Genomic DNA, 13,781 nt, shown 5'->3' with positions numbered 1-13,781 from the left:
GGCTTGAATGCGACTGTTAAGGAGATGGGAAAGTACCAGTGCCACCTTCTGAAAGTGGTAGTGTGTTTGCATTGCACGCACTAGCCTAGGATGAACCACAGTTCGATCCCCTGGTGTCCCATATGCTCCCCCAAGCCAGGAGTGATTTCTGAGCACATAGCCAGGAGTAATCCCTGAGCATCACTGCGGGGTCCTAGAGCCCCCCAAAGGGGCCCGGCCAGCGGGAAGAGGCTGGGGAAGCTCTCTGACGTCCGCACCTTTATTTTGCTGAGTTAAAAGAACAACCACACCTGTAAAAAATCTGAGAGAGGTTAGTAAAGAAGACCCCAGGCGAAGTTCCGGTCAGAGGCAAAATTTATTGGGTTCAGCAACTCTTATATAGAGGAGGAGAAATGGGCAGGAAAAAGAACATGTCAATCATACTTTTTGGCGGGAAGGTTTTTAGAACAAAGGGCAGTAAAATATTCAGAAGGGATGGAGACCTTATGTCTCCAAAGTGGGATCTGCAGCCGCTTATCTGGGCTAACATCAGTTTGTGAAGGGGGCAGGTTTTTGAAGGTAGCTATTAACTCCGGAAAGAAGCTAAAGGGAGTGGTCTAGATCTGGATTTAGCATTGGGGGTGTTCACTTTTCCTTTGGCTTCAAAGAAAAAATCTCCTTCAGCTGTGAAATACCTTTCCTGTTAGTCCAACAGCTTACAGCAAAATCAGCAGATGGGCAGCCTTAGGTAAAGGCTGCATAAAAGACAGAAGACAGAAAAATTGATCCTCTGACAGGATACTGTCTCCAACACATCACCAGATGTGGCCCAAAAACTAAGCAAAGACAAACAAACAAAAAGAATGTGGAAAACCAGAAAGACTAATCATTCCTCCATTGTGGAGAAAGGATACTGCTAGAAGTTGGACAATGAGAAGAGAAAATAAAGAACCCTGAGAACAGGGATTGAACAGACACTGAAGGAAATTGTGCTAAAGCTCCCAGTTTATAGCTAGCTAATCAGCATGTGGTATGAAACTTTGATCATGTCAATGTATTTCAAGTTATGTTCACTGCACATTTTATTTTATCATATTAAGTTTTGTTCCACTATTTGCTGTTCTCTTGCACAGGTTAAAATGCCTTATATATTAAAGGATTTTGTTTAAAAGGATTCTATTTCTATCTGAGTGGGTCTAAGTAAATATATGAATACATATGTAAAATGTCAGGCATGTATTTGAGAGCAAAATGTGTATTTTTTTACTAAAATAGCTACAAATATAAAATGCAAAGCTCAGTATATATATATATTAAAATATGTGCATATATCTTGAATTTTATGCAGCCAACTATAAACAAATATTCACATTTTTCTGAAAAATTGTCTGAAGGGAGACTTAAAACTGGGTTTAAATTATTACATCTAAATGGATTTATTTTAATCTCATTTGCCACATGCCTTGGCTTTTACCATAAGCAAGTAGGAGATCTACCTCTATAGATTTTCAAAAACAGTTCACATGGAAGTTATAGCAATAGTACAGTAGTTAGGTTTGTCTACCACACAGTGACCAAATTTGATTTATTATCCTGGGATGTACCAGGAAAGACCCCTGAGTGAAAAACTAAGCTCCACTGGATGGGTCCTAAAAACAAAATAAACAAACACAAAGAAAAAATCCTATATGTGCCCACTAAAATGGAAAATCCTGATGACCCTTTTAAAATGTAATTGTTTTGATTACTATTAATAATTTACAATACTATAAATAATGGATTCTCACTGACACAATTCCAGCCAGCACCATATTTATCACCAGTATATCGTCACCCTCCACAAAGGACCTTAAGCCCCCTCTCTTTTACACCCCGAATACAATTATATGGATTAGTAATATTGCTTTTGTATTTTTGTTGCTCCCTCACTATATATCTGTATGCCCCACATACGAGATCTCATTCTGTTTTCTATTCCTTTGATTTGAGCTGACATGTCTCTGTATAAATACTCTATTATGAGGTTGCAAATTGCATGATTTTGTTCTCCAAGCTACACACTGTAGATAACTGCACTAGTATGTATATATGCTACAACTTTTGCATTCATTCATTCATTGTTGGGCATTTGCGTTGTTTTCCTCTTGCCTATTGTTCTATGTGCCACAATAAACATAGGTGTGCATATATCCTTTGGAGTGAAAAAAGATTTTGTGTTTGGGAGATAGATACCTGAGAAGTGTAATGACTGGATCTTTTTATCCTGGATATTCGGTGGTGGGGTAGTGACGTACCTCCCACCACACGGATGATAGCTATCAAAGGCAGAAGGAACAGAGTCTAGTCTTTTTATTCTGCACTGACATGCAGCCCTCCTTTTTCTGGGCCAGGACCCCGCACTCCAACCCACTTGCCCTCAGCTATAGGAGTTAGCTCTTCTCTCCCTGTCTTCCACCAGGGCCGAGGTGGCAAAGGGAGCATCTATGTGTGGGCCTCTGGGGACGGGGGCAGTTACGACGACTGCAACTGTGACGGCTATGCCTCCAGCATGTGGACCATTTCCATTAACTCGGCCATCAACGATGGCAGAACTGCCTTGTATGACGAGAGCTGCTCCTCCACCTTGGCATCTACCTTCAGCAACGGCAGAAAGAGGAACCCCGAGGCTGGCGTGGTGAGTGTAGCCTAGTAGTCGTCCACAGGCTAAGCTGCTCCTGGGGATTGGGCAGTATCATGGGAGGCAAGGGCGAGTCTCCAGGAGGTTTTTCCAGAGTCAAGGTGGCCTTTTGAGGCATCTATACCATGGACCAGGCACTCAGTGTGGTGAAGCCAGAGCTGTGAGTGCCCCACCGTCTTTAAGGTTCATTTTATTGTTTCTTTCTTGTTTTCAGTGGTAGTGGTAGTGGTTTGATTTGGTTTTCAGTTTAGAAATAATGGCACATTCTATTTTCTCCCCAAATTGTCTCTTGTAAAGAGAATTAATATTAGGAATGAGGCCTCGCATTCATTGGTGTCAAGAATACAATCATTTGTGTTTTATATATTATATTATATTATATTTATTATATTATTATATCATGTTAATTATATTATAAATATATTGGATTTGGGGCTGAATTATATATTAGTTTGGAGAACACTCCCAGCAGTGCTCAGGGCTGTATTCAGGGATTACTCCTGATGAGGTTTGAGGGGCCATCAAGTATATTGAGGATAAAACCCGGTTTAGCTATACATTAATCAAGTGCCCTGCCCCTCCTGTATGACTCTGGCCCCAGGAACCCACCCACTTATTACAGGTATTTTTAAATGGCCTCCATTGACAATCATTTTTTGCATCCAAAATTGGGCACACATGTATTTTCTCCAGGAAAATTGTCATGGTTTCCCTTGTGTGTTTTTCCATGGGACTGTGATCTGAAGAAGAAAAAAGCTGAAGAATCACAGGTGTCTATTCTTCATTGCACCTTTCTGCTCAACTTTTCTTTTTGGGCAAGTAGGTATAGTGGTGAATTTTCCAAATCTTTATAAATATGTTTAGATCTCCTTCTCTGAGTATTTCACTGGCAGGTAAACTTTTTTACAGACCTCCAGATCAGGAACTGACTAGTCCAAATAGTTCTGCTGAATTGCATTTTAGTTATATTACACCCACTAGGGAGAGAGTAGGAAGTGGGGCTCTTTGAAGGGATAAAGGAGACCAGGAACTTAAAATCATCGTTACCCATTTGTGCTTGCACCCAAGGTTTGTACATGCATCTCACTGGGGTTCCACCTCATCAAGCTGGAAATTCTTATATGGGCCAAAAGATTCCTCTTCCTACATAGATGCAAAACTTAGCCTGGCTCCCTCTTTAAGTCCTCCATGACTTGCCCTGGGTCCTAGGATAGATCTAAATGTGCCAGTTTAGCTTCTCCCAAGCAGGAGTTTTGATTCTATCCTTCCCTGCCACAACATGAGCTGGGAAAAGAAGAAAGAGGGAGAGCAGAAAGGCCAAGAATGGGAGATGTCAGTTCTGTTCTGTGCATCATGTTGCATCATGAAGCTCTAGCCCCAAAGCAAGAGGCCCCCTATAGTGTTACACTGTCCTTTAACTTTAGGACAAAATGTCTGACCTCTCTAAGTATCATGTTTTCCCATTAATTGCCTTTAAACCTTCCTTATATATTATTTATCAAAATTAAAGGTCCAAGAGAAGAGTCTACAGACTCAAAGAAAGCCCTGGATCTCACCAACAGTGGAAATTGTTTTATTTCTCTTTGTAAGAGCCCCTTAAAATGTAAAAGCTCAGTCCCACCACTGGAAAAGTTGTCGAGTAATTACTTCTGCATGAATCTTGTCCTTCTCAACATGACTTAAAACCTCTTTGTGGATTTGAGATCAAAACACATTCTTCTTAATTTTTAGCCTGTCCTCCTAGACAAACTTGAGCTGAGTATGTTTACTTCCCTCTTTTTAAATAACTTTTCATCCCCAAAGAAGCAGATGCTAATGCCAGGACTCTTGGGCTTTTTGAGGACCCCAATGAAACACAATTCATCATCACATTAACGATTGAACTATTGGGTGGTACTGACTTGTCATTTTCTACCTGTGGTGTTTCCTTTGAGTAAACAGGAAATAAATCTCTTTAGTCTCTAGGATACATGCAGATGTGCTTGGCTGAACAATTGATTGGTTTCTCTTATAAACACTAGAACTGATTATATATATATTTTTGTATTTGTGTACTTGGAAGGTAAGATAAAATTTGTGGAAAATAAAAGATGCCCAGGGATGATAGGCTTATCGCTAGCATTATCTTCACTGTTTTTAGAACAAGGCATAGTTTTAATAAAATGAAGGCACAATACCATGTTCCATATAGTTTGGGAGTTTAAAAAATATATGGCTTATTCTATTAACTATTCTTTAATGTCTCTCCTTTTAGGCCACTACGGATTTGTATGGCAACTGCACCCTGAGGCATTCTGGAACCTCCGCGGCTGCTCCTGAGGCAGCCGGCGTGTTCGCACTGGCTTTAGAGGCTAAGTATGTTTCCAGCTCTGAGTCAAGGGCATGCTTTGCGGGCAAACTAACATGTCTTTCCACCCAATTTTAGGTTCCCAAAAGTAGGTATGAGTACCTGAAATATTTAGGACCTATAAACTCTGGGTGGGTTTCTAAGCAAATTATCGATATTAAATCTCTCTCTCACTCACTCACTTATTCACACACATTCACACACTCTCTCTTTCTCTCTCTCACTTCTCCCCTTATAGGCAAGATATAACAATATCACTAGGAGAGAACAAGACCCCCAATGGTATAAAATGTTCATACCACCTAGTTGTTTAGATATTAAATAATTTAATATTGGCATGTTAGTGTTTCTTTGTGAAACTCCTCCGTTTCTCCTATGCATTCCTTGGTTCTTTCACTCCAGTAACATTCACAACAAGATAGATGAAGAAAAATCATTGTCAATCTGGGTATCATGAAAGATATTTCAGAATATGTGATAATCAGTATGTTCCTACTCAAAATGTGTAAACTTACAAGGTTGTAAGATGAATTTGCCTTTAGCCCTGAGACATGGTAAGCAAATTCATACAGTGTAAAGAAGAAATGAGATTTATTTAAAAAAAAAAAAAAAAAAAAAACCTTCCAAGATACAGGTAAGAGGTAGCCTTCCAATCTATACTCAACATCCCACAAAGGGTATATATTGCCACTTATGGGGACATCTTGGATTTGAGCCTTACCAGAGATCCCTATACACTTTTTCAAGTGCATGCCAGAGGCTGGCCTTAATTGAGGACTAACTGGGAGAACTTTAGGCACCATACATGCGGTATAAGTACAAACAGCTACTATATAAAGAGTTGTCCAAAAATGCTGGATCTAGCAACTCATACAAAGTTGGATTCAGGTTCCTGAGAGAAAGGAAGAGAGTTTTTCATTCCTGTCAGCTGTTGCTAGGCAACTGGATTTTCTAGCATCATTCTGGCAGCACTGCTTACCTCTCACTACATATGCAATGTCATTTTCTGATTTGCAAAAGAGGTAAGAGTTGATTCCCAGAACAGAAGGAGAATTGGGAAGATTATCTTGTCTAATTCTCTGCCTTCAAAGAGAAAAGACCTTTGTTTTTAAATGAGGCTCTAAGTTGGGAGTTGATGCTTATTTTTTGGAAACAAGCCAAATTTTTATTCTTCTAACAAAAGTCAAGTGGGATAAAGAGGATACGAGGACCTGGACAAAGATGAAAGCATTCCTACAATAAAAGAAATAAACATTTACTTGCATAGCATGTAAATTTCCTAAAATTAGAACTAGTCTTTTCAGGGCCTATGGGACCCTGGAGTCAGAGCTGACAATGACCATTTCAGCTGGAAACAAATAAACAATGCCTGTGCTAAGCTACACAAGGAACAGGAGGCAGAAATGCTTCTGAAACAAAAAAAGGTTACTTGTTTTCCTTTAAATCTAAGAGATTGGGTCTTGATTCAAAGCCTCTTTAGATTTTGGCAAAAAAAAAAAAAATCCAAATCCTACATGCAAATGAAGAGACTATCTAAATAAACCAAAGGGATGGAGTAGGATTGCATCGTCACTAAATAGAATTGTGGGCTCTGCAGCAATTAGTCAGCCTTCCTCAACATACACTTGAAAATATCCTCACAGAAAGAGGACCACCCTCTCTTAAGCACTCTTTATTTTGGAGCAATAGTCACACATTTAATGCTCTTTATAGATAGCAAGAATGAAATAAAATTTGGAAATAGGTAGTTGAATCCATTGAACATGCATAAAACCAGTTCTAAAATTTCTGTGAGTCATAGAGATAATACAAATGTTAACACTCTTAACTTGCATATAGGTTACAATCTCCAGCTGCCTATGGTCACCTGAGTACTACTAGGAGTGATCCCTGAGCACAGATCAAAGATAATCCCTGAGAATAACCAATTGTGGACCAAAGACAAAAAGAAGAAAATTAAAGAAAAGAAAAATAGGAAAAGCAAAGAAAGGTGTTGGGGTTGGAATGGTAGCACAGTGGGTAGGGCATTTGCCTTGTATGCAGCCAACCTGGTTCAATTTTGGGCATTCCATATGGTCTCCTGAGCCAACCAGGAGTGATTTCTAGAGCAGAGCCAGAGTAACCCCTGAGCACCTCTGGGTGTGACCCAAAAAGAGAAAAGAAAAAAAGAAAAGAAAAGAAAAGAAAAGAAAAGAAAAGAAAAGAAAAGAAAAGAAAAGAAAAGAAAAGAAAGAAAAATGTTGAGGCAGGAGATATATATACAGTATATAAATTATTTGTCTTGTATATGATGGACCAAGTTTAATCCCTAACACCACAGATGGCCCAGTAAGACACTGTTGGGAGTGATCCTTGAGCAAAGACAGATGTAAACTCTTAGCATAGTAAGGTATGGCCTAAAAACAAACAAACCAAATAAATAAATAAAACTCTTCAGACCACCAAAGCCCTGAGTTGGGAGCACCCCCTAAAATGAGAATTTTGTGCAAGTTATTAAAAGACTGGATAAAGACCAAGAAGGGACAAGAAACAGATTCAGGGTGGAGGAAAATTCAAAAAGTACCATTTCAGAAGTTTCCTAACCTAATCCTGTGGAGAGCTCTGGGACACAAATTATGTATCCAAATCTGTTATATTGCAAGGCTAAGATGCTGTGGGTGCATATTTTTGGGTTGATCAGTTATAGGCTAAGAACCACCTTATAGTGTCAAACCTCAAACTATTTCTGGTTTTCTTTCTCTGTGGAAAAGGCAGCCCTAGTAATCATCAGTTTAAAAACTCTGTTCAGGGGCCAGAGTGATAACACAGTGGGAAGGCATTTTCCTTGCATGCAGCTGACCCAGGATGGACCTGGCATCGATTCTGGCATCCCATATGGTCCCCCAAGCCAGGAAGGATTTCTAAACACATAGCTAGGAGTGACCCCTGAGTGTCACTGGATGAGGACCCCCCTCCCTAAAAATAATAATAAGACTAAAAATAAAAATAAAAACTCTGTTCAGGGTTGGGAATGTGGTTCAGTTGTAGAATACATGGATGAGGCCCTCAGATCAATCTCCATGGTCTCAAAAATTTTAATTAAAAACCTTGCCAACATAAAATAATTCCAAAGGAGTCAGATTGAGTAGGAAGGAAATATTCCCAATGAATGTCTCAAATAGATCATCTCTACCTTGAAGCAAGGCAGCTGGTGGCTCACCAGGACATATATAACAGCTGTAATGACCTGTTTCCAATCCAGAAATCCAGTATAAAAATTTCTCCAAAGCAATTTGAATGCAGTAAACAAATCACCCTGATTTAGTGCAAATCTATCAGAACCTGAAAAGTGGAGACTAGTCATTCCACAGGACTCCAAAGAAGGAAAGGAAAACTTTCCTCAGATTAGACTAGTCTACCACATTGTGTTCTAATCTTATAAATTCTTCTCTGTCAAATCTTTGGATATGGCTTCTGGAGTTAAAAGTATACTTAGCTTTTACTGTTGTAATCAATACAAAAGAAAATCCAAAGGATTTCATTAGTGGAAGAATTACTGCCATCTTCAAATATACTGAGTTTCCTGACTCAGAGATTCTTTGTACTTCTAGAGAATTTTTATGTTTAAGGGATAGGTGTTAGAAAGAAGTGAATGTTTGGTTTAGGAAACTCAGTAGTCAAGTGATTCATATTTCTAAAGCAGTGTTTTTAAAACTGACCTTTCAAGAGAGGAGGGTTTTTTTTTAATTATTTTTAAAAGAAAATGTATCACATAATTGACATAACTGATCATACTACATTTTTTTTCAGGATGACATAAAGCAAAGTTATTAATAAATAGAAAGAGAATAGAGAATTAAAAATGGAAAAAGAAGGGGAGAGAGTTCATTAGCAGTTATATTTGTGAAAATTATTGTATCACCAATAAAGTCATCAATGCAATAGCCGAAGGTTTATTTCTCTCTGGAGATGGGGAATACACTTAAAAAATAAAAGATGTGTGTGTGGCAATTGTCATTTGCATAGGCACAGCAAAATAGGAAGAAATTGAAAATAATCATTTTTGGCCTAAAAAACAGGGAGATCTTACCCCGAAGCACTTTGGCAAAAGACCAACTCAAGGTTCCAGGCATGCTCAGTTGTCCAACCCCCTAGTCATTCTCAGTGGTCAGCTCTTCAGTCTAATAGTTGTTGCTGTCAGGTTTCTGTAGTTATAGATCCTGGTTTCTGTACACGTCCTGTGTGGAAGACTGGGTGGTATGTTGTGTCTTCTGGTTCCATCTCTCCATCAGTTAACATTGCAGAGAATCCTGCCCTAAGAGCAGACTATTGTTGTTGCCTGGTTGTCTGGGTGATATAAAAACTGTCTTTGGAGTAAGTCAGTGCCATGGCAGTAGTAGGGCCTTCCTTGGAAGAATTTATGTACCTGGTGCTGGTGTGGGAAACCATATTTATTTCCGTAGGTAGTATCCTTACTTCAGGGTGAATAGTCAATGACGAATCAACTGTAGTCTAAGCCAAGACATTATGCCAAGTGTCTGAGGTATAGGTTTCCACTGCAGTATAAAAAATTTTGTGTTCCCATCTCTATTAGATAAGAACTTGTTTGGGCTGGAGAGATAGCACAGCGGTGTTTGCCTTGCAAGCAGCCGATCCAGGACCAAAGGTAGTTGGGTTGGAATCCCGGCATCCCATATGGTCCCCCATGCCTGCCAGGAGCTATTTCTGAGCAGATAGCCAGGAGAAACCCCTGAGCACCTCCGGGTGTGGCCCAAAAACCAAAAAAAAAAAAAAAAGATAAGAACTTGTTTGCAACTGTGAACTTTTCCCATTTTGATGTGCCTATGCATAAAAGGACAGTGTCACAGGGAGTTATTAGTGCATAGGGGGCGCCGAGGTGTCAAGACCAGCAGTCCCCAGAGCATTTTGTTTACATGAACTCTAAACAGAGATTTGTCTACTAGTATACTGTAGTATACTAGTATATTTAGTGTAGTATATCGTATACTAGTATACTACTAGTGAAGAGAGGAGTTTGTTTTTATGTAAACTCCTTATCAAAGTCAGTAGCCCCAGAGATAGAACAACAGGTAGCAGAGTTTGTCTAGTACACAGACAACCTGAGTTTGTCTTGTACACAGACACCCTATATGGTGTCCTGAAACCTGCTAGGGATAATCCTTGAGCACAGAATTAAGAATAATCCCTAAGCATCACTAGGTGTGACCCAAAACTCAAAAACAAGAAAATAAAACTAAAAATCTTCTTTATCCAATTATGTATTATATATAGTATATAGTATACATATATATATAGTATATATGTATATAGTAAAAGGTCCATGTAACCACTGCCCAAATCAAGTATCAGACCATTACCTAAGTATTTAGAATATCTTCTTTGACTCAATGCTGAGAGATTGTTCCAGTTTGTTACTTATGATTATAAGTTGAAAGTTCATAGTCATTGTGTATTATAACTTCTCTGTATATTATTATTTTGAGTAGATTCATATATTTGGGGTCTATGGTGAATAATATTGTTATAAATTTTATTGTATATCTTTTGGTGAATGAAAGAGTTGGGAGTCCTTGATTCACAGTGGTACCCACTTGTAATAGTATCCAAACAAGATACCCACATTTCTCATGGATATCAAAATTCTGAGTCATGAGATCTACATGTATACATATAACAGTTCTAGTCATTACTGACTCATTGTGTATCTGAAACTCAACTATGAAGGATTCTGTAGATAACAGTTATTTCAAAAAATAAAAAAATTTAAATGCTTGATATTAGGTTTCAATTTCATCAATAATAATTTTTGTATGCAACTTCCCTAGGACATCATGTAAACTAAATTTTCTTTCACAGTTCAAAGGAGTTAGACAATAGGTAATATAAAAGAAATACCAGTTTAATGTCCTAATGCATTATTTTTCTCAACTGGCAATAATCAACACCTTTGAAATTGTTTTTTTAATCCTGTCAGATTTTGGAGAATAAACTCAAAATCAAATGTAGAAAAAAAATAACACAATCTTTCAGTACTCCATGAGAAATAATGTTTCTTGCTCAGGTTCACAGAGTTCATTTTGTTCAGATAAAAATAATAACTAAAAGGTAGAAGGATTAAAATTCAGTTAGTAACTAGAATTTCCTAGGTACAGGTAGAAATCATTCTTCCAGACTTACTACTTCAATTGCTTTAAAATATTTCAATTTTTTTTTGTTTTGTTTTGGGGCCACACCCGGTAACGCTCAGGGGTTACTCCTGGCTATGTGCTCAGAAGTTGCTCCTGGCTTAGGGGACCATATGGGACACCGGGGGATCGAACCGCGGTCCGTCCTAGGCTAGGGCAGGCAAGGCAGGCACCTTACCTTTAGCACCACTGCCTGGCCCCAAATATTTCAATTTTTAAGTCATAAGGAAGCACACTCTCTTCAATCCCTCATACAGTTTTTCTCAATAGGAGAAAAATATTAATTGGGTCCAGGAAGATCTGGCATAACCAATAGAAGAAATATGACAGATAATCTTCACAAATACAGATCTTACAAATAAATAGGTCACAATTTTGTACCCAGTTCTTTGAACACAGTAAACCAAATGTTGGTTTTGCTGAGAACAGAACCCTCTCTGTATTGCTAATCTGATATAAATAATTCTAAGCATATATTCCACAGCCAGGATCACTTTTAAGTAGCTTAGAAATTCACCCTTGGTCCAAGTTTTCTCTTCCAAGTGTTTGAGGTCAGTCTCTTCCTAAGCTTTCCACTGGCTTCACCATGAGCCCCCAACGTGTGTCTTTATCTAGCAAGATATATCTTTCTCAGGAAAAATTTTATAGTTATCCTAATTATTAATCTTTTTTTGGAAGTCTAGTTTCTCCTTGTGAGGATGTGACTTCTCTAGAAAGCCTGGGTTCCACTTTGAACTCTGAGGTTACTCTCTCTCTCAACCAGGAGCCCAATGTTCTGGCCCAATTAGCCTAGAATCTATATGATATCAATTAATGGTTTCCCACTGGAACATCATAGGATCTGATGAGTTATTGTCCCTGATTAATGAATTCTCTGGAAATTACAAAACACATACCAATTTTATTAATAATTTACCTGACATTATTTATGAATAATTTTGTAACTTCCCCCAGTTTTTTCTCTTCTGGGCATACCATTCTGTACCAGTTTCCTACAGTAATCTCTGACTCTCATGGTCCCAAATTCCCATTTGAAATTTTCTGAATCCCTTCTCCATGATGATGTTTACAAATATCTGACCTGGTATCATTTCTGCATTACTTACTGACAAAGAGATTAAGACCCTCTAGCACAGTGGCGTTTGCCTTGCAAGCAGCCGATCCAGGACCAAAGGTGGTTGGTTCGAATCCCGGTGTCCTATATGGTCCCCTGTGCCTGCCAGGAGCTATTTCTGAGCAAACAGCCAGGAGTCACCCCTGAGCACCGCCAGGTGTGGCCCAAAAAACAAAAAAAAAAAAAAGACCCTCTTTCTAATATGGATGAATTTCCTATCATCTTTCACCTGTCACATGGTGCCTAACTCCATTTCCCTGTAACAATCAGGCTTTCTGCTCACCTAACTTTTTAAAGTTTTACACTTACAAGATATTTTCATTTTCTTACCCCTAGATTCTTCCTTGCAGAACAAAAGTCTCTCTAATAACTCACCTCCCTTTCCTTAGCTTTTCAGCATGTTTATTCTTTGATTTTTGTCTTATAATTATACTTCCTTACCAAATCTTTGCTAACCTTGTTAAACCAGATTTCCTCGAGCCTTTCTGGAATGTCTGTTTTATAATCACAATCCCTAGTATGTTGACCCATCTAGGCCACCTGTATCCACAGACACAAAATCTCAGGATTGTTGCCTTAAAAGTATAATTTGATCAAGCAGAAAAAGAAAAAGAAGTTAAGAAACACCAAGTCTGTTGGACCTTTGAGCTTAGATAAACTCATAAAAAAGAACATCTCTGGGTCCTTTCTGGGTCAAAACTGGGCATAGTATCCAGTCTATGGTAGTTCATGAAAACATTTTATTGTGCAACACTATTCCATATTTCTGTGTCTTCTTTGGCGGGAGGGGCAATGACTAGTACTACTCAGGCCTTACTGTTGGCTTTCTTCCAGTGGAGCTCTAGAGTACCTATATGGTGCCAGGGATCAAGTCTGGGTCAGCAGCATGCAAGACAAGCATCCTTCCACTATACTAAAATTCTGGCTCCTGTCTGTGTCTTCTTTTTCCAAGTACTATACACAATTACTTACACTATAATACCAAACCTTTATATTATAGAGACTGTATATATATGTGTGTGTGTTTTATATAGACTAAAATTATTATACATTATTTAATAGACATCACCTTTTAATTTAAGACATCATTCTTTTAATTTCTGATTTCTAAACATCTAGGAGAGAATTAAAACATATTGATAAAATATCTACTTTTACACAAAAGTTTATGCTATCATTCTGAAATATCTTAGGAAAAAAAATTTAGAAAGAATTCAATTTTCCTTTTCTAACATAGCAAATATCTGGTCAAATCGTGTCACAAACTCAATTGCTTGAGTCCTTAACTATATGCTGATTTGTTTCAGAAGTTTCAGTAAAAATATTGCAAATCACCATGCTTAAAAGGAGAAAAGGGAGAGTGAGAGTAAGAGAAAGAGAGAGATGAAAATGTCTGCCATAGAGGCAAGCAGGTGGGAGGGCAGGAGGGAAACTGAGGATATTGGTGTTGGGAAATGTGCATTGGTAAAGAGATGGGTG

At 38.3% G+C, this 13,781-nt stretch overlaps 1 protein-coding gene across 1 annotated transcript in view; it reads left to right on the top strand.

The window, feature by feature from the left end:
* The window catches only part of PCSK2 (proprotein convertase subtilisin/kexin type 2), a 296,376-nt gene that overhangs the window by 273,480 nt on the left and 9,115 nt on the right, over positions 1–13,781 (top strand). The window contains exons 9-10 of the mRNA XM_049774336.1: positions 2,438–2,653; positions 4,911–5,011. Of these exons, the coding sequence (XP_049630293.1) occupies positions 2,438–2,653; positions 4,911–5,011 (317 nt within the window). The remainder of the gene's footprint in view (positions 1–2,437; positions 2,654–4,910; positions 5,012–13,781) is intronic.

This window comes from Suncus etruscus, chromosome 6, assembly GCF_024139225.1.
Source record: "Suncus etruscus isolate mSunEtr1 chromosome 6, mSunEtr1.pri.cur, whole genome shotgun sequence".
Taxonomy (NCBI): domain Eukaryota; kingdom Metazoa; phylum Chordata; class Mammalia; order Eulipotyphla; family Soricidae; genus Suncus; species Suncus etruscus.
This window is presented reverse-complemented; position numbering and strand designations above follow the sequence as displayed.